General features: G+C 37.1%; 1 protein-coding gene across 1 annotated transcript in view; it reads right to left on the bottom strand.

Moving 5' to 3' along the window:
• CYP7B1 (cytochrome P450 family 7 subfamily B member 1) overlaps positions 1-22917 on the bottom strand; it is a gene marked incomplete at both ends in the record, with an annotated part of 190465 nt that overhangs the window by 9044 nt on the left and 158504 nt on the right. Inside the window, 3 exons of the mRNA XM_084230555.1 lie at positions 3986-4161; positions 15581-15787; positions 16258-16848. Of these exons, the coding sequence (XP_084086681.1) occupies positions 3986-4161; positions 15581-15787; positions 16258-16848 (974 nt within the window). The remainder of the gene's footprint in view (positions 1-3985; positions 4162-15580; positions 15788-16257; positions 16849-22917) is intronic.

The following is a 22917-nucleotide window of genomic DNA, read 5'->3' as shown; positions in this document are numbered from 1 at the left end:
TAACAAACAGATTAATTAGATTTTCTCTGATAGCATTTAGACCAATAAAGAAAAAGAAGGAATTGGAATGAGTTGTTTCCTTTGTTCTCCCGCATTAGTTTAAATTTCACTTGACAATTTGCTTTCCACATAGGCAAGAACCACCTGAGTGTTTAACATTACAATAAATTAAGCAACTGAGATTCAGGAAAATAATTATTCTTAACAGAGGTTGCATCCAGGTAGCTTATAGGTCCAATTTGGTACCAAACACCTTCTGTCTAGCCTCCATTATGTTTTAAACTTTATTTTCCCAAACATTTAAAAACTTAGCATCACCCAGAAATCTGTGTTTTTTTCTTAATATTTAAAAGGGATAAAAATTATTTGGGTCACACCAGGTCCACATACTTACAGGTATTAAGTGTTGGTTCAGAAATAGCCAGCCAGTCTCATTTAGATGTTCCACGGTTCTCCTTTCACCATAGTTCTTACTCCCCCAGAATTACTATCATATTTGTACATGTTACTTCATTGATTTGATGTATTTAGGTGCAGTACGTATATGAATATGGAATATTTATCCTGAATTAAAATATTAACTGAAGCGTATTTTCACTTTCATTCCCTTCATTCATTCCATCATCCCCTTATTTATTCACCTTCAATGGATACTCTCCCGCGTGCCAGGCACTGAGAACACAGAGAAGGCCATGACAGGGTCTTTCCCTTCTGGAGCTTAGAGCATGTGGGAGAACAAACAGGTAAACAAGCAATTGCAAAACACTGTGTGCTTGCACCATAACAAAGGTACACACAGGCCACAGTGTGGGCAATGGTTTTGGGGAATGAAGTGGGAATCAGAAACATTGTCAAAGAAGAGGTGAACCTCTTGGGTGACAAGTAAGGAAGGATATTCCAGAAATAGAGAGATGTGTGAAGGAAGATCATGGGCTGGTTTTGGAATGTAATATTGTAGAATCTCTTGGGCTTGAATAGCCTGAAGCCATGTCTTATTGGGTTGGGAGAACCTATGTTCTGATAAGATTTTCCAGTCTCTGTGTTTTTTTTTTTTTAAGATTTATTTATTTATGCATACAAGAGCTGGGGTACAGGCCAGAGGTGTGTGTGTGGGGGGCGGTGAGAGGGTTCACCAGAGACAGAGTAGGGAGAACAGGTGAATTGAGGGGAGCAGCAGGCGAGACAGGAGAGGTCTGCTGCGCCATGTGGGTCACCTCCCTGGCTGGGGATCGAACTCGTGCTGCAGTGGGTGGGGACAGCTTCATAGTGCCATAGTGCCACCAGGGAGGCCCCAGTCTCTGTGTTCTCCAAGAATAACTACACCTATATCTGGAGTTAGTTATCTTCATGTCTTTGACCTAACCATTGTTATCTGTTTTCTATATCTAAGACCTGGACTTCCTATTCAAGTTCTATGAGGTACAAGACAGAAAGGTGGAAAGATGTCCTTCTCATGGGCTCCTGAGCCAGTGCTCTCAATGACCAATGGCCAAGGATATCATTTTCCTCTCTTCTTAACTGTCAAAATGTGCTGGTGTGGGATGGGCATCTGTCTATCAGCATCTCCTTATTGGCATCCTTAGTTGTTAAGAATAAAAGTAGTCTATATGCTTGACAGTGGTAAGTTATTATAGAATGATTACATAAGCCCTTGCCAAATCATAAATAAATGATTCTGAATTATATAATTTTTTCCTGTGCCAAGAGTTATCAGTATACCATAACTGATTTCAAGAATATAAAACTAGTGAAAAAGGAGATCTAGTTAATTTTAATATTTAATATTAATCAGGTATAATTTGCTAATGTTAAATCTAGTAAGAAACAGAGTTAGAACTATTCTATTGATGCAAAATAACCATTTATTTTATAAATATTAAATATTTATGAAATAAGCATTTATAATATTTATAATATTCCAAAGAATATTGTTCTTCCACAGATTTAATAGGAGCATTCTGCTTACTGATTACTATTAAAATCAGTCAATTTTAGGGTCTTCCTGGTGGCCTAAGGGTTAAGTCTCAGAACTAGCACCACTATGACCTGAGTTTATCCCTGGCCAGGGAGCTAACCCACATGGTGCAGCAGACCTCTCCTGTCTCACCCACTTCTCCCCTTCGCAGTGTACTTCAGTAGATCTGCCTGTTCTGCTCCCCACTTTGTCTCTGGTGAATCCTCTCACCACTCCCACACCTCTGATCTATACCCCAGTTCTTGTACACATAAATAAATAACAGAATAAATCTTTTAAAACAATCAGTCAATTTAATTATGCAGTTTGGGCATGGCTATGTAGTATTCAAAGAAACAATGTAAACCAACAGAGTTTCAATGTTAAATTTGATTTTTAAATTCCTACAAGTCTAACTCATGACTTTTTCTTTCATAGGGTCAGGAGCCCAAAGAATAGTACTATAAAAAGGATAGTAATTTGGTAAAAACTTATTGTGTATTTACTGATAGCCACAACATTGATTTTACTACTATGACATGAATAATAAATTTAATGATTAGTGGGATAACCACAATGAAAATAACAAGCAGAAGTTAAATAAATAAAAATTGTAGGTAAAATGAAACTTTTACATTTTTTAATATTTTTCAAATATTATTTATTTACCCTATTTATTGAATATCTACTTATGTGTGAGCTTTTGATATAGACAGATATGGCAGTAAAGCTGTTGTCTGTAGAATATTCATTCATTCACTAATATCCTATCTCTAATTTGCTACCATCATTCATATAATGTCTCTTCTTCTGAAACACATAAATATGTATATTCTCCCCTTACTTAAGAAATACTGCCTTTGCTGAATAAATGCAAACTATCTTATTGTATTTAAAAATCTCTTACTAATTTCCAAAACTAAACAGTATATTTTAATCCAGCCTGACTGCAAAACATGTAACTTTGAAACTGGTGGGTTAAAAAGTGGATTATCTATGAACTGCTGAAAGAGAGCACAGGAGTTTTCCTTTGAAAAATGGCATTTTATATACAAAAATATACAAAACTACTGCAGCAACAACATTACTTCATGAGAAGCCCTGGCAGAATATGACTGCATTCAATTTGCATTCAGGTGATGAACCTCTGAAGTAGTATTAAGGGATGAACCAGGGTGGATTAATTTCCAGCCTTTGATATTCATTAACTCCAGCTTCAGAAAAAAATACAAGGAGATGACACAATTACCCTCAGAGCTTCACCCATGAGCAGCAGCTTTATAATCTCAAGTTCATAATACCATCCTAATTGATCAAGAAGGGGCACACAGATTTAGTAAGTGGTGAAAAGTATATGGGCTTTTCTATGCTCTGGTGGTACTTGACTTTGGGACAGTCAGGCTCACTCTGGAAATAATTTGCAAAATAGTTATCATTATTTATTCTCTAAGGCACCTACCTGTCACTAGCTAGCCCTCCACGTTGTCAAAAATTCTCTGTGTAGGGCCTCCCTGGTGGCGCAAGGGGTTAAGCACCACACAGGCCAGGGAGCAACCCACATGCCACAGCCGACCTCTCCTGCCTCACCTGCTGTTCCCCTCAGCAATGTATTTCAGTCATTCTGCCTGTTCTGTTCCCCACTCTGTCTCTGGTGCATCCTCTCACCCCCTGCACCTCTGGCCTGTACCCCAGCTCTTGTATGCATAAATAAATAAATTAAAAAAATTTTCTGTGTAATTTTGGATTAAAGGTTAAGTGTCCAAGGTACAAAGTCTATTTCATTTGAGGAAACTAGCATTTAGTGTCACCACTGTATTCTATTCACAGGTCATAAAACCATTGGAAGAAATAATTCATGGAAACCCTCCCATTAATAGGAAATTTTTCCCATTGGAAGGGAAAACAGAAGTCACTGGGCTGTAGCAAGTCCCTTCTGGAAAAAGGTGACAAAGGGAGAGACAGAATCAGCTCATGAGGAAGAGGAATATGCTTGAGTACCTAAGTAGCAATGACTGGCATGAGCTTATTTACCATTGGAGCATCATAGATTTCAGGGTCACTGTGTATCATTGCAGGAAAGATGGCTAGCAAGTCTCCCTTTCGTAGGTGGTAGTCTCCAGTCTCTGAATGTAGAGTCATATCTTCAAGAACACAACGCACGATGCTTGAAAATGAGGATAGTCGTAAAACCTCCATTACAGTGCTTTCTGAAGGAAACAAGCAAACAGCTTATTAAAACATGACTATTCTAACAAAGGATTAGGAAAAATCAAAACTTGCAAGCTGACCATAGATCCGAGGCATACAGCAGGGGAGGGGAGGGGAGGGGTTAAAACAGGTGAGGGAAGAGCATAAGATGGTTCACAGGTGCCGTGGTGGCGGGAGATTTATGGGTTCTACAGCTGAGGGGAGAAATCACATACTGTACAAAAATTACCAATGATGTAAGAAAATAAATTAAGAAAAAAATCTTCCAGTCCAAAAAAAAAAATTTAAGCAAATGTGGTAGAATCTTAAAGTTAGAATACTGGGTTACATATTCAATTTAGCATTTTATTGAATATTCTTTAATTGCTTTTTAATTATTTTGTGAAAATATTGCTGGATATGCAAATTTTGCTAGCCTATTCGCCCCTTTTTTCTTGTGTTAGAGAAATTTTCACAATAGTCAAAAAAAATACAATATGACTGTTCTGAAAAATGTTCTCAATTTGTCTGAGCTCATCACTACTAGCATTGAGAAGGAAATCCTTTCCTAAACACACCTATTGAGCACCAAAAGGGAGCCTTGGTGGTTACTTAGGAAGGTGAACGTGAGGGGGGGAGGGGTAAGGCAGAAGTGACCCCACCTACACAACTTGGGGGCATTTCACAGACAGGCCAACAGTGCTGTTCTTGGGCAGAAAGTCATTAATTAGGATTTTTGTCAGAAAGAATGGTTTGCAGAGATGAATGTTGTGTTATAAGTGTGCACAATGTAAATTAAAACAGTATCCCTGTTAAAGCACGTATCTGGTAGCTTATCTCACCAACCTTCACATCAGCAGTGCCTATGAAACCAGGCTTAGGTATTTAATAACCACTTAGGCAGTTAATAGTAAAATAATTGTAATAGTGCTTTCTGAGACAGCTCAACACTTAATTTCTTTTATGCTAGCTGTAAATAAAATGTGAGCCAGCATTTGCTAGAAAAATTTCAAAAAGAAAATACTTTTATAGGATTCAGAAGAAAACCATATTTCCCTCAGTATTCAAGGAAAATAAGCCACCATCATAATCTGGAAGATTCCAGAAGCTGAATGTCCTTGCTTTCCCAGTGGCCTTCACCTTTTGCTCCTAGCACGACAGATTTTATGGCTAATTTCCGGCAATTTATCCTGGCAGTTTGAGGAGGAATTCCTTTGGGAATAATATGCATAATTTGCATAAATCATTCTGATAGCATGCATATCAGCATGTAGCTCCTGTCTAGGTCTGCATCTCTGCCTTCATAATCAAAACTGACTATGTTTTCACCAGCGTGAATGGGTCCTAGAATATAAAGGTTGATTCTTTCTAATCAGCAATGTGAAAAAGAACTTCAAATTGAGTTTCTTCCCCCCTTCACATGGTAATAAATGGCTGTGTTCATGCCTTGCAATTTAGACACACATACACACACACCAGTTTGTTAGTGTTCAGCAAACCCCTGAAACATAGAGTACCCAATTATTAGATCATAGAAACAGGTCAGTCGGTAAGGGCTTGGGTCAGCCAGAAAATAAAAATTAGTGCTATTTACTAAAATTCAAATAATGCACAGCTTGCATAGGGATCTAAAGGGGATTTGGGTAGCTTCTCCCAGGAGGCTTTTCCCTAAATATGCATTTGTCTAAAGAAATGAGGCTGTGGTCAGTTCAGCGTGGCCAGTGTGGTGATTCAATGTGACGTACAGTGAGGCTGTGCATATTTTTTGGCTTCCCTTCGTTATTATAATCAAGCAGAGTCAAATCATTTTGTTGGCGATGAGGCCAGAAAAGAACTTTGGTTTTCAAACACAGCCACAAGGCACAGATAGCCCACAAGGCACCTGACACAATGGATCTCAGCTGGCTGGACACCAGTGACCAACATTTCTGTGGTGAAAAGCGAGGGCTGGCTTCCCATGCTCTGCTCCTGGCTCTCTCGGATCAACAACAGCACAACATCATTTTAGCTTGTGGTGTGGAATGCAGGTGACATACATCGCAGTGTTGTTTGCCTAACAAGTCCAGTAGAGGTGTGGGAAGAAGAAATACCAAGGCAAGATCGTTGTGGGTTGTCTCTGTGACAAGGCAGGTATTTAATAGTCCAAATCACATGGTACTAGCTGATTGGCCGACGTGCTTGAGGGAAGCATGGCAGCTTGTGCCCACTGCAGTAGCACAAATGACAACTGGGCAAGCTTATCTTCGGCAGAAGTTAATCACAATAATGGAGCACAAAGTGTGGCTTAGCGGTCAGATCGTAAATGACAAATCTCTTTTACCTTCCAGTACCAGTTATGTGTGCACAACGAGGTTGGCTCACGCTCCGAGCCATCATGCCGATGATCAGTAGACGCCAGTAGTAATGAGCTGCATTATTATCAACAATGGGTAGTGGAGCTTCTGTGACTCTGTTTCAACATACAGACACAAAAGCCAGCAGCTTTTCCACCAGCCCGAGTAAGAATGCAGGCAGAGCTATATGTTGAGAAGAATGACAACTGCACAATAAAAAAAATTGCAGCCTCTACTTGTAGTTGTCATAGTTGAGCAGACACCAGCCAGTGCCACTGACAGACCAGCTGGGCCCTGGGAGGACTTCCACGCTGCACCAGGAGGTACAGTAAATTATCCTGCACGGTAGAGCAACATCTGTTTCTGTGCTAGTGCCGAACAAACAAGGCAATTTAAAACATACCAAGGGATAACCAAGCAACAAATGAACATGACCCTCATTTTTCCCCCCTTCTCACACACGAGGTGCTAAACTTCATTGTGCAAGCACTCCATGAAAGAGAGGCCAGGTTGGTATTTGATAAGGTGTTGTCAGAGAGATTTTACATATTTCCAAAATGGAAAGAAAAAGCTTATAGTATTGTTATTCTTAGAATCTTCCTTCCCCCTTCTATCTTCGTTTCTTTTATACCAAAGCTAGCACTCAGTTCTCAATTCGCTCTAGAATTAAAAAAAAAAAAAAACTTTCCATATACTTATAAATATTCAGTCTTTAAACCTAATTTGCTATACTTAGTTCACATGCCTTCAAGCATTTGTCTTCCAATTTCCACTGAATAAATGCGTACTAATGAGAACTAGAGCAAGCTGCTGAGGCAAAGCTGGGTGACTTGGGTCTGGCCTGCCACCAGCTTGTGATAGGCGGGCAAATTGAGTTAAAATGAAAAGTCTTGTCAGCTGAAATTCAACATGGTAGCCAAACAGCAAGCTGTCAATCATCCAGCCAAAACAAGGGACTGCAGGTAATAAAAGGTCATTGTGATCATTAGTGCACTTGGCTTTCATATGCAAGTAAATTTTAATTAAACATGATCTCTATCTGTAAATGTTTTATAAAACTTATTGTGCATAATGGATTGTTAATTTATGCTAACATTTAGCAGGTAATAGGACCCTCTACTTATTAAATGCATTGTTCAAAAATGGCTATCAAGAATGCAAATATTTTGGGGATAATTTACACCAGGCAGTGCAAGGTGCCAACAATTCCAGTTGTGATTAAAATAAGGTTGCCTGTGTCTTATGAAGAAATGAGTTCCACTGACCTGTGTACTCTAAGAAACTGGATTGCAAGATTCCTGTAATGAATATATAGCCTGTAAAACCTTCTTCACCTGGCTAGGGAAGACTTGTTTCTCTGCTCATGATAGAAAACATTCTGATTAATTATGCCTTCTAAGCAAAAAAGTGGGGAATGTGTTGTGCTAAGATGCTTTGTACTACAACTGTGAAAGAAAATGGCAAATGAGAGGAAATGCTAAGGCATCTTCACTTTCTCCTTTATCCTCAGATCTCAATTCTGGTTGAATAATGGGCAGATTATTCTTATTTAAAGATTTAAAGCACCGAAGCAGCTTATGACAATTGTAATGCATGTTACAAGGCAAGCACAAATAAGCACATCCAACTTTCTGCTTCACTCTTAGGCCATGACTGTAAATGTGGAAAGAATGTACTGTGACGTGGCCAGGATGCTAATTTGGGTCATCTTAATGATTGGTGCAGACTGTCATACCACCTGATTAGTCATGGTGAGCTGTGGAGGGCAGTAAGGGCTGCAGTGAAATGAACAGTGAGGTCCTTCTGCAGCCAGCTGGGGCTGAACACTTGGGTGGTCTTACAAAGAAGGTGGCCGAGAAAGGGAGATCTAGAGGTCTTGTGTTCTACAGGGTATGAAGAAATGGAGGGAGATGCATGTTTATATAACTGCCTTCAAGACAGGTGAGAATGTAAATAAGAAATCGTAGTACTAAGATAATTTGAAGCAAAATAAATTTTGGCTTAGCAATTGTATATTTTAAGTCAAGTGAAAAATCTGAATTGGTATGAATGCCTACTTTCACTCTGCATTGCAGACATGGCCTTTGGTTTATTGTTACAATTCAGAAATGTAATTAACAGTCACATGTTCAATACATGTTTGTTAATGGTCCTACTCTGCTCAGGGTACTGGGCTACTGCCACTGGTGGAAAAAAGGAACACAGCATATGGATTTAGCCTTTATGGACACTGATCTAGTAGCTCAAAGTTGGAAGGTTCATGTAAACAGGAAGGCTCTCCAAAACCAAATAGAGATATTGCATAATTTCTGATTGGATAACTCTAACAAGGGCATATTGTTAGAAAGCTTTTTTCCAGGCTGAGCTGAACTGTCCTCAGTTGAGTTTCTACCCTTTAGAAAACATAAAGATCAAAAAGAAAAAAATTCTAATTCCTCACCCATATAACATATCTTTGCAAATATTTAAAAATCTCTATCATGTCATTTTTAAGTTGTGTGTCAGAGATGAAGATGATATGACATTCGTTTTTTTCACATCCTAGATGAATTCAGTTAGTGAATGTGCTTCTTGAAATGTAGCTGAACTGGATGTGCTATTGCAGTTGGAAAAGTAGAGAGGACCTAATTTCTTTGCCCAGGTACCATACTTTTAGTATTATTTCTGGGAGCAGATGAATAACAGATTTCTGAAATAATATCATTACTAATTTGTTTCAACAATAATAATTTGCATTCTCATTAAATTCCCCTTTCGGCCCTATCAACTTTCTGATATCCCAGAATTTAGAATCACCTGGGGAGCTTTTAAAGCCATCAGCTTTCATCCCAGATCAATGAGATTAGACTGTTTGGGAGTGGGAGTAGGTATGAAATTTTGTTAAAGTTCCCCTTATGATTTCAATGAGCAATCAAGGCTGAGAACCACTGCTTTAAACTGTTTCTTTTTAGGCTACACATTTCCTCCTGTTATTATGCAGTTAATTTTTAAGATGCACAATAATTTGTATATTCATTAAATTTCCCTTTTAATCCTTTCAACTTTGGTTTCCATCTTTCATAATATCAGTATTTTTCACTTTTACTTACTTATTTTTTTAAGATTTATTTATTTAAATATGCAAGAACTGGGGGTACAGGCCAGATGTGTGGGGAGGGAGTGGAGGGAAGGGGATTCACCAGAGACAGAGTGGGAAACAGAACAGAAGGATTGACTGAAATACACTGCTGAGGGGAGCAGCCGGTGAGACAGAAGAGGTCTGCCACACCATGTGGGCTGCAGTGGCTCCTGCTGCAGTGGATATCAATAGCTTCATAGTGCTGCAACTTAACCCCTTACGCCACCAGGGAGGCCCAGTATTTTTCACGTTAAGACTTATGTTTCCCTATAGTGCTTATAAAAACCTCACTATCCGACCAGTATACCCTCTTGTGGGTACACCACTTAAAAGTCTGTGACATGAAGAAGAATCTGTATCTCCTGTACATTCACTGGAGGAGAGTTTTGTTAAACTTTAATATCATCTATTATTTCTCAAATATACAACTTTATACTTTATAAAATTGAATGTGCTTTCAAAAATAACACCCACAATTGTGACAAATATACTGTACTAAATATCATTTATACATACATATACTAAGATGTTAATAATAAGAGCAATTGTGTGGGGGAGGATACTATTATCTTTGTGACTTTTCTATAAATCTATAACAATTCTAAAATGAAAAGTTTTTTTTTCACTTAAATACACAAATTTCTGATGTGAACTTCTAGTCATATCCTCACCCTCAACTCCAACTCCATTTGAGAACATGTGATGCAAGTCCTTATAAAAAAAAATAGCTATCAAGGTCTCTACTACATTTCTAGAGCATTTCCCTCTGCTGTGACAGTGTCCAATGGTAGGTGTTGAAGCAAGACAAATACGGCCCAATTTCTGGCTCTGTCATTACCTAGTTACATTGGTTTGGTTAACTAACCTTTCTGAACTTCTTTCCTAATTAAATGAAGATAATAATACTTGAAAATTAAGTAAGTTAGTACATATAAGGTAGTTAGTACAGTGCCTACCACATGGTAAAATATGAATGATTATCATTCAGACTCTCTCACCCTGAAGTTGAAAACACCACTATTTTATCATCTACCCCAAATTTTCTGATCTTGTCCATGTGCTTATGATGGCTAGCAGTGATGAATCGAGATGCAGAGAATTCCTCTTCCCTCTCAGTTGGGAGAATGAAAAATGACTCCAAGAAATTTGTTTTCAAATAGGTTTGAGCTCCCCTTCATACTGGGGGTGGCCAGGAAACCCAAGTTAAATTCCTGCCTCTCTCCTTTACATTAATGACCTTAGGCAAATTATTTTGGTCCTGGGAATATTCTCATCTGTAACAATAATGACAAAATAATAGCTATCCGAGTCAATACATTATTTTGGTGAAGATCACAGGAAACAATATATTAAGTCAATGAAATTGTTTTGAAATTAATATTTGACATGGACTGTGTCTATTTGTTATTAAAGAATCTTTATTTTTCCAACTGATCATTCTTTTCTGCTTCTCTTTCCCCTCCAAATGCTCACAAAAAAATGGACTTAGAAATCTTATATAAAATTTTACCAGGGAATCACTGCAAACTTAAATTCCAGAGTCATCATAAGATCTTCTGCTCTTAAAAGATTAATAAAAATTTTTGCTAAGCTCTATTTTTTAAAAATTTATTTATTTATTTATACAAGAACTGGGGTACAGGCCAGAGGTGCGGGAGGGCGAGAGAATTCACCAGAGACAGAGCTGGGAGTAGAACAGGCAGAATGACTGAAAACACTGCTGCGGGGAGCAGCGGGCGAGACAGGAGAGGTCTGCCTTGCCATGTGGGTTTCTCCCTGGCTGGCCAGGAATCTAACCGGCACTGCAGAGGCTATGGACAGCTTCACAGTGCTGTGCTCAATCCACTGCACCACTGGGGAGGCCCTAAGCTCTATTTTCATGGAACCTCCTTTGATTCCAATATTCCACAACTGGATCACATTAGCAACTTTTCTCATTTTGGGGATATGTAATTGAACAAACTTAGGTGTTTGCAATTCACCTGAGCAGTTCAAGAGTTAAAGTCCCTTTGCCTTACGTTCTTAATTAGACTGGTTTGCTCTTTTTATGCATGATATACAGAAAGAGCAGTCTCCTGTGGGTGAAGTTGGCTACCACTTTGGTTCCCAAAGAATTCAAAATGTTGAAAAAAATATTAACATCATAGGGATGGCACTAGGTAAAACATCATCTTGGTGATAACAATAGATAATATTTTTTCATTTCATAAATTAAGGCATTATACTCGGCATTGCAGAGATTATGACAGATAGGTCGTTCCTGTCTATTTTTTAAAAAGATTTATTTATTTATGCATGTAAGAACTGGGGTACAGGCCAGAGGTGTGGGTGTGAAAAGATTCACCAGAGACAGGGTGGGGAGTAGAACAGGCAGATTGACTGAAATCCACTGCTGGGGGGAGCAGCGAACAAGACAGGAGAGGTCTGCTGCGCCATGTGGGTAGCTTCCTGGCTGGTCGGGGATCAAACTCATGCTGCAGAGGCTGCGGATTGCTTCAAAGTGCTTTGCTTAACCCCTTGCACCACCAGAGAGGTCCCGTTCCTGTCTTTAAAGAAACTCAAAATGTGATGGACACTGATAAGCAAAGAGGCAATTGAAATAGAGTAGAACAGATGCAATTATAATGGAAGTTCACTATGCTGTGGGCTAGGAGGGGGACTAAACTCACACTTGGACAGCAGAAAGGCTTTGGCTAGCTGGTCACAGATGTGAAGATAATGCAAAGTGTTCAGGGCAGTATGTGTGAACACCTGGGGGCAAGAGGGAGTAAAATACATTGGAAGCAACTGAAAATGTTCAATTTGGCTTCAGCAGAATGAAAGGTGAGTGTGTGTATGTGCATGTGTGCAAGATGGGAGATGACTGAAATGTTACTGGAAAGTGAGTAGGAGCTAGGTGATTAAGACATGGGCTGGAATTAGATAACATTTATCAAACCCATACCTTTTATTTTAATCACATATATTATGCAGGTAAGCCTTGAAGTAAGAGGTAGTTATCAATAAGATTAGTTGCTATTCATTTGTCAAAAGTTCAATTTTGAGAATTTCCTCTTCTTGATTTTATCTTTTTTTAATAAAAGATTTTTATTTATTTATGCATATAAGAGCTGGGGTGTAGGCCAGAGGTGCGGGGGACGGGTGAGAGGATTCACCAGAGTGGGGAGCAGAACAGGTGGATTGCTGAAATACACTGCTGAGGGGAGCATCGGGTGAGAGAGGAGAGGTCTGCTGTGCCATGTCGGTTAGCTCCCTGGCCAGGGTTTGAACTGGTGCTGCAGTGGCTGCCCATAGCTTCATAGTGCTGAGACTGAACCCTTTGCACCACAAGGGAGGCCCTGATTTTATCTTTTATCTTTTTTTTATGAATCATCTTTTCTCCTTTATTGTCTTTCTTATACTAGAAAACTGTAATTCTAAATCTTACCTCTACCCTAGGTTTTTCCTCTTGGGAAGGGTGAAAAATTCTTACTTTTTCTCTTAGAGTTTCTCAAATTTCTATTCTATAGGCAACTCATCCCATTGAGATTTAGGCCCCATGTAACAGTTACTTGAAATTCACGATATTTACCAATATATTTTAAAATAGGATTTAAATTAAATTGTAGATCCTTTACTAAACATTAATGGATATACAATTTTAGTGAGGTCATGATGCACAGGCTCTTTACAGTAAGTTACATAAGCATATAAAATACGAAGTTGAATTCTTGTTTGTCTAAGTGAAAAGAGTCGATGGTTTTCAAGATTCTCAAGAGCACTGGAGAAAAGCAGGTACCAGTTTTAGGGTCACAGCAATTCTTAGGACATATGATTGCTTTGAATTACTGAAACAAACTTGCTATTTCAAAGCCTAATCTGTTACACATTTCAACTTTTGCTGACATTAAGTGGGTGTTGAGGTGATTTGACACATGAGACGTGCAAGATTGAGCCCTCACTGTCACTATAAACCTATGCCCCACTGGGGTTTGCCTGTGAAAACATTTTTGTTCAGGAATAAGACACTCATTTGTCTAGGAGTCTCTCCTGTTTTAATAATCGATGTTTGCCAACATTGAAATCTCTGTTTAAAAGCTTCTTTCCCTTTGTTGTACTAATCTCAAAATTCTTTTTCTTGGTGAAATAAATTTTAAAAGAAATTGTACTTAGAAGACACATGGAATGTTTTCCTTAAGAAGATGAGAAGGAAAGCATATATGTGCATACCATGAGGTGCATTGTATTTATTTCTGCAAATCTTGCCTTTGCACAGATAATTTAAACTCTTGATAATACAGAGGTACTCGTGATTTGGCTATGACTAGAGGCAGAGGTTATCGGATTCATCTGAAAATTTACTTCAGTTGGCCTAAAATTTCCTATCTTGTGAAAGAAAAAGTGTACGCTACTTTCTTAGATTAAATTCTCATAATGAACAACACTGGCCTCTGCTGGTAACCCAGGTCATAATGAACAGAGATCTACCTTCTAGATTGCTGATGGACCTACCACACACTTGGCATTGCTATTCATGTTGATGATAAGTGAACTGTAAGTCTATGAGGGCTCTAGCCATGGACTTAAATGGCTCTAAATTGTGCTCTATCACTTGCTACTTTGTCTAATCACGTGAAGGTAACTACCTGGAATTTTGTGCAAATTTTGATCATTTGTCCCCCAATAATTCTGCAAAGGAAAATAAAAAAAAATTGTGTTTTGATTAATGTCAGAATTAGTTTCTTTCTCTGAATGAATGTACTTTGATAATTTATGCTAAAAACACCAAATTACAAGGTGATACATTTTTCCTTGTTGATTGAACAAGCTACTCAATTGCCAGAGTAAGGCAAGCTCCAACTATTGCATCAGTGGGTCTTAGCCTAAGCAGTGGAAACAGTCTCTGGGGCACTTGGGCCATTACTGCCAACTGGTGATCAACATCCATCCAGACCTGTAGATATTCCTATCAAAAACCTAGAACATATTTAAAAGACAAAAATTTGAAGTCAACATAATCTCTACCAAGTTAAATATTTCCTTATGTTGTCAAAGGAATTAAGAAATAAATATATGAGCACACACACATGCATGTATATACACACAGACTCTCACACACACATAAACTTACCTCTATATTTGTTCAAAGGGACTTGGGATATTGTATAATAAACAATACCATAGAATGAAATGTCAATACAGAAGGAAAAGGGAATAACTACTTGATAAGGAATTTTACTCTGGGGATTACAGTTCATTCACATAGTTGTAATGGAGAGTCTTATCAAAACCAGTAATGGAGAATGCAATCCACTGTTGTCAAAAAACTCATATCACTGGTGTACAAGACTATGTAGAAATAAAATAACTTAGCCACTACTGACCATAAACATTTGAAATAGTGATCAAGCATGAGTTAGAGAATATTTTATTAAATACTGACATCGCATAGGGAGTAGTTTGTAATTTTTTCCCTTCTCTCCTCCCTTTTCTACCCCTTAGTGGGTTTAAATCATAATCTTACACAGAAACCATTTTTACTACATTTTTGAGATTCATACATTCCCAACTCTACCTGAAAATACAGACACCACTTTAGGAAGAATAAATACATTTTGCATACAAGTTGCCTTTCTGAAATACTTTCTTTTTCAACCCCCAAATACCTTTCTTGTCAAGATAATGCAGCAGTGTTTGGAAAGCATTAGCACACCAACAGATGCTCAGAATCAAATGACTTAATAGGCATAAACTTTTTTTTTTAAATAATTGCAAAGCTTTGGTTTAGCCTTTTGCATACCTTGCATAGTTAATTACCTGGGTCTTTATGTTTACATGCAATGAGAGTATCTACAGCAATAAACTACATAATTTATAATTGATGTAAATGGGTGTTATTATGTCAATTAGGCAGCTGTGTCCTCCACCTCTTGGTAAACAGCTTTGAGTGATAAACTGAGTTTGTAGAAAGGTACCTTCTTTTCTTCATAACAGATAAAAATAAATTACCTAGGTAGACCAGGCTGTCCAATTGTTCTCTGGTGAGGTGGATGGAAACTCCAGACCCTTTCTTTTGACCTGTTGACTGCAGCAAATGGTCAATTTCGTCATGAAGCACTGCCATAGCTTCTGGGTGCCGTAGCAGATAATACATCGCCCAGAACATTGTTGGAATAGTGTTTGTCACAGAGGCCCAGAGAAAGCAAAAATGATGTGCTGGGAGAAAATAAGTGAAAAGGAAGATTAATAGCGTTTATTACACTGATTAGATTTGCAGTGTGCTAATTAAAAGATGTTAGGACACAGACCCAGCCAAGGATCAGTGCATGCTAATGAGGACCAATAGGCTTCTGAAGTCTAATTTTCTGCTTAATGAGAATAGTTTAAAATGTAATGTGTGTGTGTGTGCGGGGGTGGGGAAGTAGAGGATGAGATAAGAGGAGTAAAATGCAGCTTAGTTATATTCTTTCTCATTATCACCATTAAGTATCTTGTTTTACCACCTCAGCAAAAAAAAAAAAAAAAAATCAATTATCACAGAGGATTGTTTCAGAGTAAAACATTTTATCATTAGCCAATTAGAAAGAGCATAAAATTTTTCAAGGTCACCATTTTGTCTTTTTTATTTCAAAGGTCTATTGTAAATTATTTCATTTTAGACAAGTAATCATTCAAAAGTTTCTTACCTCCTATTTCAAAGTCTTCATGATTATAGTATTTGTCCAATACTTTTTGCCTCATTTGAACAACTTCTGACCACCCTTGTATCTTAGTTAAGTTTTCTAGTACAAACTGTTTTGTAAGTTTCTTTTTCATAGACTTGACATTTCCTAGACGTTCAATGGGTATATTCGATACAAAATATGGTAACTTATCATCATATTTTAAAATGTCATCTTTTAGCTCAGCGATAAATTTTTTCCAGTCGCCAGCAGTAAATTTTCCATATATGGTTGAAAATGTGATCTCCAGCATTAATGAACTGCAGAAAGAGTAAATATGTGATGTCTCCCAATTTGTCATTTTTAATAGTTGTGGTTCAAAAACTTGTTTTACATTTTGCAGAGATTTTTCCAGGAGTGTGTCCATATATTTTCCTTGTAAATATTGATTGCAGAGATGAATTTCATTCTTCAGATCCTTATTGGTTGACACTTTTTTGATGGAAAACATTTTCATTAGCAACTTATTACTAAATTCTTGAAAGCTCAATTTTTTGTGATTTTTCATCACTAAGGAGAACTGTAAAGGGTCCAAGATAAATGTTATGTACTTTCCTAAAAGAAATAAATGAGAACATGAGGTCATGGTAGCAAAACAAAACAAAACAAAAAACAAATGCCTGAAGTTTGAAAGCATTTTAATCAAAATTAGAAAGACCTTAATATCTCACATCTACTAAGGTGCAAATTTTAATTAAAAAAACATTTCCTTCAAGTATCCACTACACATTTTCTCTTAAAGTAAAAGATAGAGGCAAAATTCAAGAAACTTGAAGTTAGATATTTTGAAACATTAATGACTTTAAAAACAGGGTTTATTCTTCAAATTTTAATTTTAACTAAATACCCTAATATTTATATTGGCCTTTAATTCTTCTCACATTCCCTTAACTTAAACTCTTCTCCAGCCTCCCTGGTGGTGCAACCTCCCTGGTTAAGCACAGTACTATGAAGCTATCTATAGCCTCTGCAGCACAAGTTCGATCCCCAACTGGCCAGGGAGCTACCCACATGGTGCAGCAGACCTCTCCTGTCTTGCCCCCGCTGCTCCCCTCAGCAGTGTATTTCAGTCAATCAGCCTGATCTGTTCCCCACTCTGTCTTTGGTGACTCCTCTCACCCCCCAGCACCTCTGGCCTGTACCCCAGTTCTTATATGTATAAATAAATAAATCTTTAAAAAAATGAACTCTTCTCATATCACCCCGCCCTTAAAAATGCAAACAAAAAACAAACTATTCAAATTGCTAAATTGTCATTCCATTATTGTTCATCTACACTTCAAATAGAGGTTTTTCATACTTGTCATCATCTTAACTTTGGCCAGATAAAATATTTCAAATGAGATGAAGATGCGGTATGAAATAGGTACTCAGAAATAAATGTTTTATACAACATTAACAACAATTCACAAATGCCAGCATTTTCATTTTTATAGATGAGAAAATCCTAGCTCAGGCAGATTTAGTAACACATTCAAGGTCACATAATGGTTCATAACTGAAACAGGACTCCAAACTAGAACTTATCCATTCATGCAATCCTCCATTTAATCATGGAGTCATTCAACATCTGTTGAAACACAGACAATTGGTTGGACTTCTTTACTCTTGAGATATAAAGATGTAAAGAAACTGTATTGTTATAAACAGCAATAGAGCAGAAGTGTCAACACAATGTAAGGAAGCACAAAGTAGAACTTCTCTAGTCTGCATGGAGTTATCTGCAAGGACATTTGGTCCTTGAGGTAGTGACATTTGGTCTTTTCATATGTACCAGTGTTGTCCAAAATGAAGTGATTAAAAGGCTTAGAGCGCTGGCTGAAGATATAAATTCTTACTTGTTCTGCTTCAGGTGTGTTGGAGGTTTGACTTACGAGTCTATTTTTGACCTGGGCCTCCAAGTGATACTTAAAAGAAAGGACATTGAGGAAAAACATTCATACCATGGTCTTTTGCAAAATTGACAGGGACTTGGAGAGTTCCTATCTCCATCTCTTCCAGTCCCATTCCTACCAACATTTATCATTTAAGAAAACTGAAGTCAAGAGATATTAAAGACCAAGATCAAGCAGCCATATTTCTTTTTTTTTAAAGATCTATTTATTTATGCATACAATAACTGGGGTACAGGCAGGAGGTGTGGGGGTAAGAGGATTCACTGAGACAGAATAGGAGCAGAACAGGCAGACTGACTGAAGTACACTGCTGAGGGGAGCAGCAGGAGAGTCAGGAGAGGTCTGCTGTGCCATGTGCGTTAGCTCCCTGGCCAGGGATCGAACTTGTGCTGTAGTGGCTGCGGATAGCTTCATAGTGCTGAGACTTAGCCCCTTGTACCACCAGGGAGGCCCCACACACGGTCATATTTTAGTGGCAGAGCCTAGAAAAGAAGTCATTCCCTGTGCACTTATTTTTTTTCCCTTATACAGAGCTTATTTCTTCTCACTAGAACACTTTTTAAGACTCCTCCTAATTAGCCTTTTTATGCAGATAGTATTCAGTAATGGATTTACTAAATCCTTTCTGCTTTGTAGGAATAGCTACATTTGATTTTTTTTTAAAGATTTATTTATTTATTCATTTATTTTTTATTTATCCATTTATTTCTTCATCCACACAAGCATTGGGTATAGACAGAAGCGCAGGAGGGCGAGAGAATTCACCAGAGCCAGAGCCGGGAGCAGAGCAGGCAGAAGGACCGAAGTACACTGCTGAGGGGAGCAGCGGGAGGCAGGAGAGGTCTGCGCGCCATGTGGGACCCTCCTCTGGTGGCTGGGGAGCAGCGGGGATGGAACTGGCACCTCAGAGGCTTCAGGCAGCTTCCCAACCCAGCGCTCAACCGCTGCGCCTCCGGGGAGGCCCTCTACATTTAATTTTTTACCTCTTGATTCCTTTGTGTAAGTACATATATGAGTTTGTAGCTTTCTTACATGAACAACTTCTCATTTATTATTTATGGTAATTCAAACAGTATCACAGAAATTACTTTCAATTTGGTACAAGACATGGGATAAAGTTTTGCACGTAATCTAGAATTAGATTTTTTTGTTATACAATTTTAAAACATAAATTTTTAATATACATGTGCTATAATTTTTTTCTAAAAATAAACCAGATGACTTGAATTTTATTCACTCTATTTCCCTTGATTTATTTAATAAGGTGGGTCAATCTAGGAGGGAAGGAAAAGCTAGAAGTGACTGCTCATTTGGTTAGATCCCAAAACTTCATGTACAAGGTAAACTGAATTTTCTGTTTTTGCCCTGGGGAGAGCATAGAGGACTCAACCTGATTTGGACATATTTTATGACACCTGCTTTATCATAAAAACTTAATTAAATAAAATTGCCAGCATCTGCCTGACTAATAATTGAAAAAAAGTAAATTGTCTTATTCTGCAAAAGATAAAATTTGAGATAGATCTATGTATTTTCACAGGTGATTATACATTTCTCTTTTCACTAAATGAAAGAACTTGACTAAATACTTTTAGTGTTATTTTAAATTATTCAATTAAATTCAGATAATCTTTAAGAGGTTGTAAAACACAATTTTTAGAGAGAATTTTAAATTTTTTCTACCAGTTTTCTACATTCATCAAAATCTTAATGGAAAGACAAAGCTATATTAAGCCATGACAACAAAAGCCACAGGTCCTTGGAGCTACTGAAATACAGACTGAGCGCATGTTAGAGATTTTGTCACAATTTTCACAAGTACATTATCTCTGTCTCTTTGTCTTGCTCTCTTACCTAAGAGGTAAAGTGATGGGAAGATAGTTGAAGTTCAAATACAAGAAACCTCAAATACAAGAAATAAAAGCTGAATTTGGGAAATTAGCTCTGTCTGGCAATCAAGTATTAATAAATTGTTTTTGATAAAAATAAGCAGTTGTGTACAAGATTCTTATTAAAAAATTCCTATTGATTAGTTTAAAGCAATTTGTAGAGGAAACTGTCACTCTTTTCAAGACTCATTTGAATCCAGGGTCTGTATTTCATCATCTTATGCTTATTTTAATTTTCCGCAATATCAAGATGCTGTGCTTTATCTACTGTCTTTCTGAGTAAGATGTAGATTGCTTTAAAAGTAGACTTTTTGATTTTTCTGGATTTTACTTTTCAAGTGAGTTTGGAAGTACTAATAACCCTGGAGATGTTAGCTGGCTCCCAACTTTTAATCTTCAGTATAAACAATTTAAGCTAAGTTTTCCAAAATTAATATTAATTTAAACCATCTGTCCACCATCTGCTAATGTGAGATGCAAAACCAGAGTTTCTTTGTAATCTTTAATCAGACAGTTAGGAAAACACATATACATTCATAAAACGAATTTAAATTTCTTAACAAAGGAAATATGAAAAGTTATTCTGGAGATCATGTATTCTTGGAGCAAAATTAACTTTTGTCCCAGTGTGATTTTATGTAAATGAATATCAAGTGTCACAAAGATCACAAGATAGAAACAATTCTTTGCCATATTTTCAAAAAAGAAAAGAATGCTGTCAGCACTTGATATGAAATATTGATTTAAAGAATATCAGAGTTTGTATTTGCCTAAGGTATAAATGTCAAAAATGGGGCTCACTAATGCAAAAATATTATACAAAATTATCATTTGAGCAGTCAATTTGAAATGGGGTTATAAACTTTTTAATGTCCCCTTTGCTAATAATTTCATTCCTTTCCCTTAAGAGATTCACTCTAGCATTCTTGAATAATCCGCACATGATCCTTTACTAGCTTAACAGCCTTTATACTTTCTCTGCAATTACTTCTTTAAGAAAGTGTAGATATGTGCAAAGTATGTCAGTAAATGTTAAAAAAAAAAGCCATTTACTCTGCTATCTTCTATATTAAAATTTTGACAACAGGATCATTAAAAACTGATTTTTGATGCTTTCATTTCAGATATTTGCTGCTACAATAAAACATCCATAGGAATTCAAGAACCACCATTTGAGTCATTGGAACAGAAATGCTCAGTTAACAAATGAAATAAATTTGAATTTTAAAGATCATCACTGATAATTATAAGCTTTCAATTCTCATGTTAAGATGGATTTTCAATAGAATTTTTTTTTAAATTTCAAGCTGAAAATATTAGTTGGAAGAGTTCCATCTTATGAGGATGGCCATATCACACACTCCCCTTGTATTAGGGAAACTTGACTAGCTGTTGACAATGATGTACAGTGGTGCTTCGCTGGAGTGACATCTAGGGGAAATGATTCCACTGCACCACCACACAAAACCAATTAGAGAACTATTTTCTGCGACAGGTCACGAATTTACATGGTTTCTCATGAAAAGATGTACCTTTTAATTCCTTTATTAAGATGACATCCATGTCCCTTGAGACTTTTTGGGGTGACAATCATTTGCTCATCATGCAAGAAGGTATGCTCACTGAAATTACATTATGGGACAGGGTAGAAGAGTGTTCCTCATTTCACATTTTCCAAATGAACCATTTTGCACACAGATCAACAGAATCATATCTATTAACAGAATTTCTGGACAGGAATTTATTCAAATTCTAGTGACTGAAAAGGAAGTAGTAGTACACATTCAACTGTGTATGTCTACTTTTGAGTTCAAAAACATAACTGTGGCTAAATTATTTAGCCATTAGAAATTCAAGCTTCCCAGTATCTAAGATTAAGACTTTAAGTGTCAGCAGAAGTTGTTTTTTAAATGAATAAAATTACTCATATCTGCCACAAGTTTCTGCTTAATCATCTTGTGTTTTTTTGCATAATATATTAAAAATGAAAACTGAAAATTTGAATAACTTATGGTATCTACTCACTAGAATACAAAGCTTAATTTTCTGAAGGAAAAGTGAATTTTTAAAAGTAAAGAACATAGTTCTTTATTATGAAGTCGAAAGTTCAGTGAGAATAAAAGTAGCAGCTATGACTTCTATTTGTATTACAGTAAATATTTCATCAGCTCTAAGGCATTGGGAGTTTCCTCATCAAATATTTATGAGCCAATCATTGTTGAGTTCTAGACTAAATATTGGCAATAGAGAGTTAAAGAATAATGAGGGGAAATAGATAAGCGAATCTGCAATGAATTCACAATCTGTTAAATGCTATGACAGAGCTGACATGGGAGTAATTGAAGTCTGAAAAAAAAAACAAAAAACCAAAAACAACACAGAAGGGAGATGGCCAGCGAAGGGTTTTGGGAAGAAGTGGTATATCACCATGGACTCAAAAATACAAGTGTGACTCAGGTGAAGAACAGCATTGTGGCAGAAAGAATAACAAGAGTAACCACTGAGGCACCAAGGGCTTACTGTTTGAGGAGGAAATTTCAAACAAGTCGGTGCTTTAAATGGTAGTTAAGCACAAGACAAATAGTAGCAAGAGAAGAATCTAGAGAGAAAGGAGACCTGATCTCAGGAACCTTATGAGAACTATGTTGTATACTACAGTTCTTCGAGTTCTAAGATGTATGGAATTTTTCCATTTCAATTTTCTGAAATCAGAGTGCATACAATTATTGTTAGGAGAGGTTCACCAGCTTCCAGACAAAGGAGTGTGCTGTGATGAACTGAATACTGCCTGTTCATGTGAGAACTCAACCGTGCTGACAATTTCATCCATTTGGATTTTT

The sequence above is a fragment of the Talpa europaea genome (genome assembly GCF_964194135.1).
Source record: "Talpa europaea genome assembly, chromosome: 3".
NCBI lineage: Eukaryota > Metazoa > Chordata > Mammalia > Eulipotyphla > Talpidae > Talpa > Talpa europaea.
The sequence above is the reverse complement of the archived record's forward strand: the minus strand, read 5'-3'. Positions and strand labels throughout refer to the sequence as shown.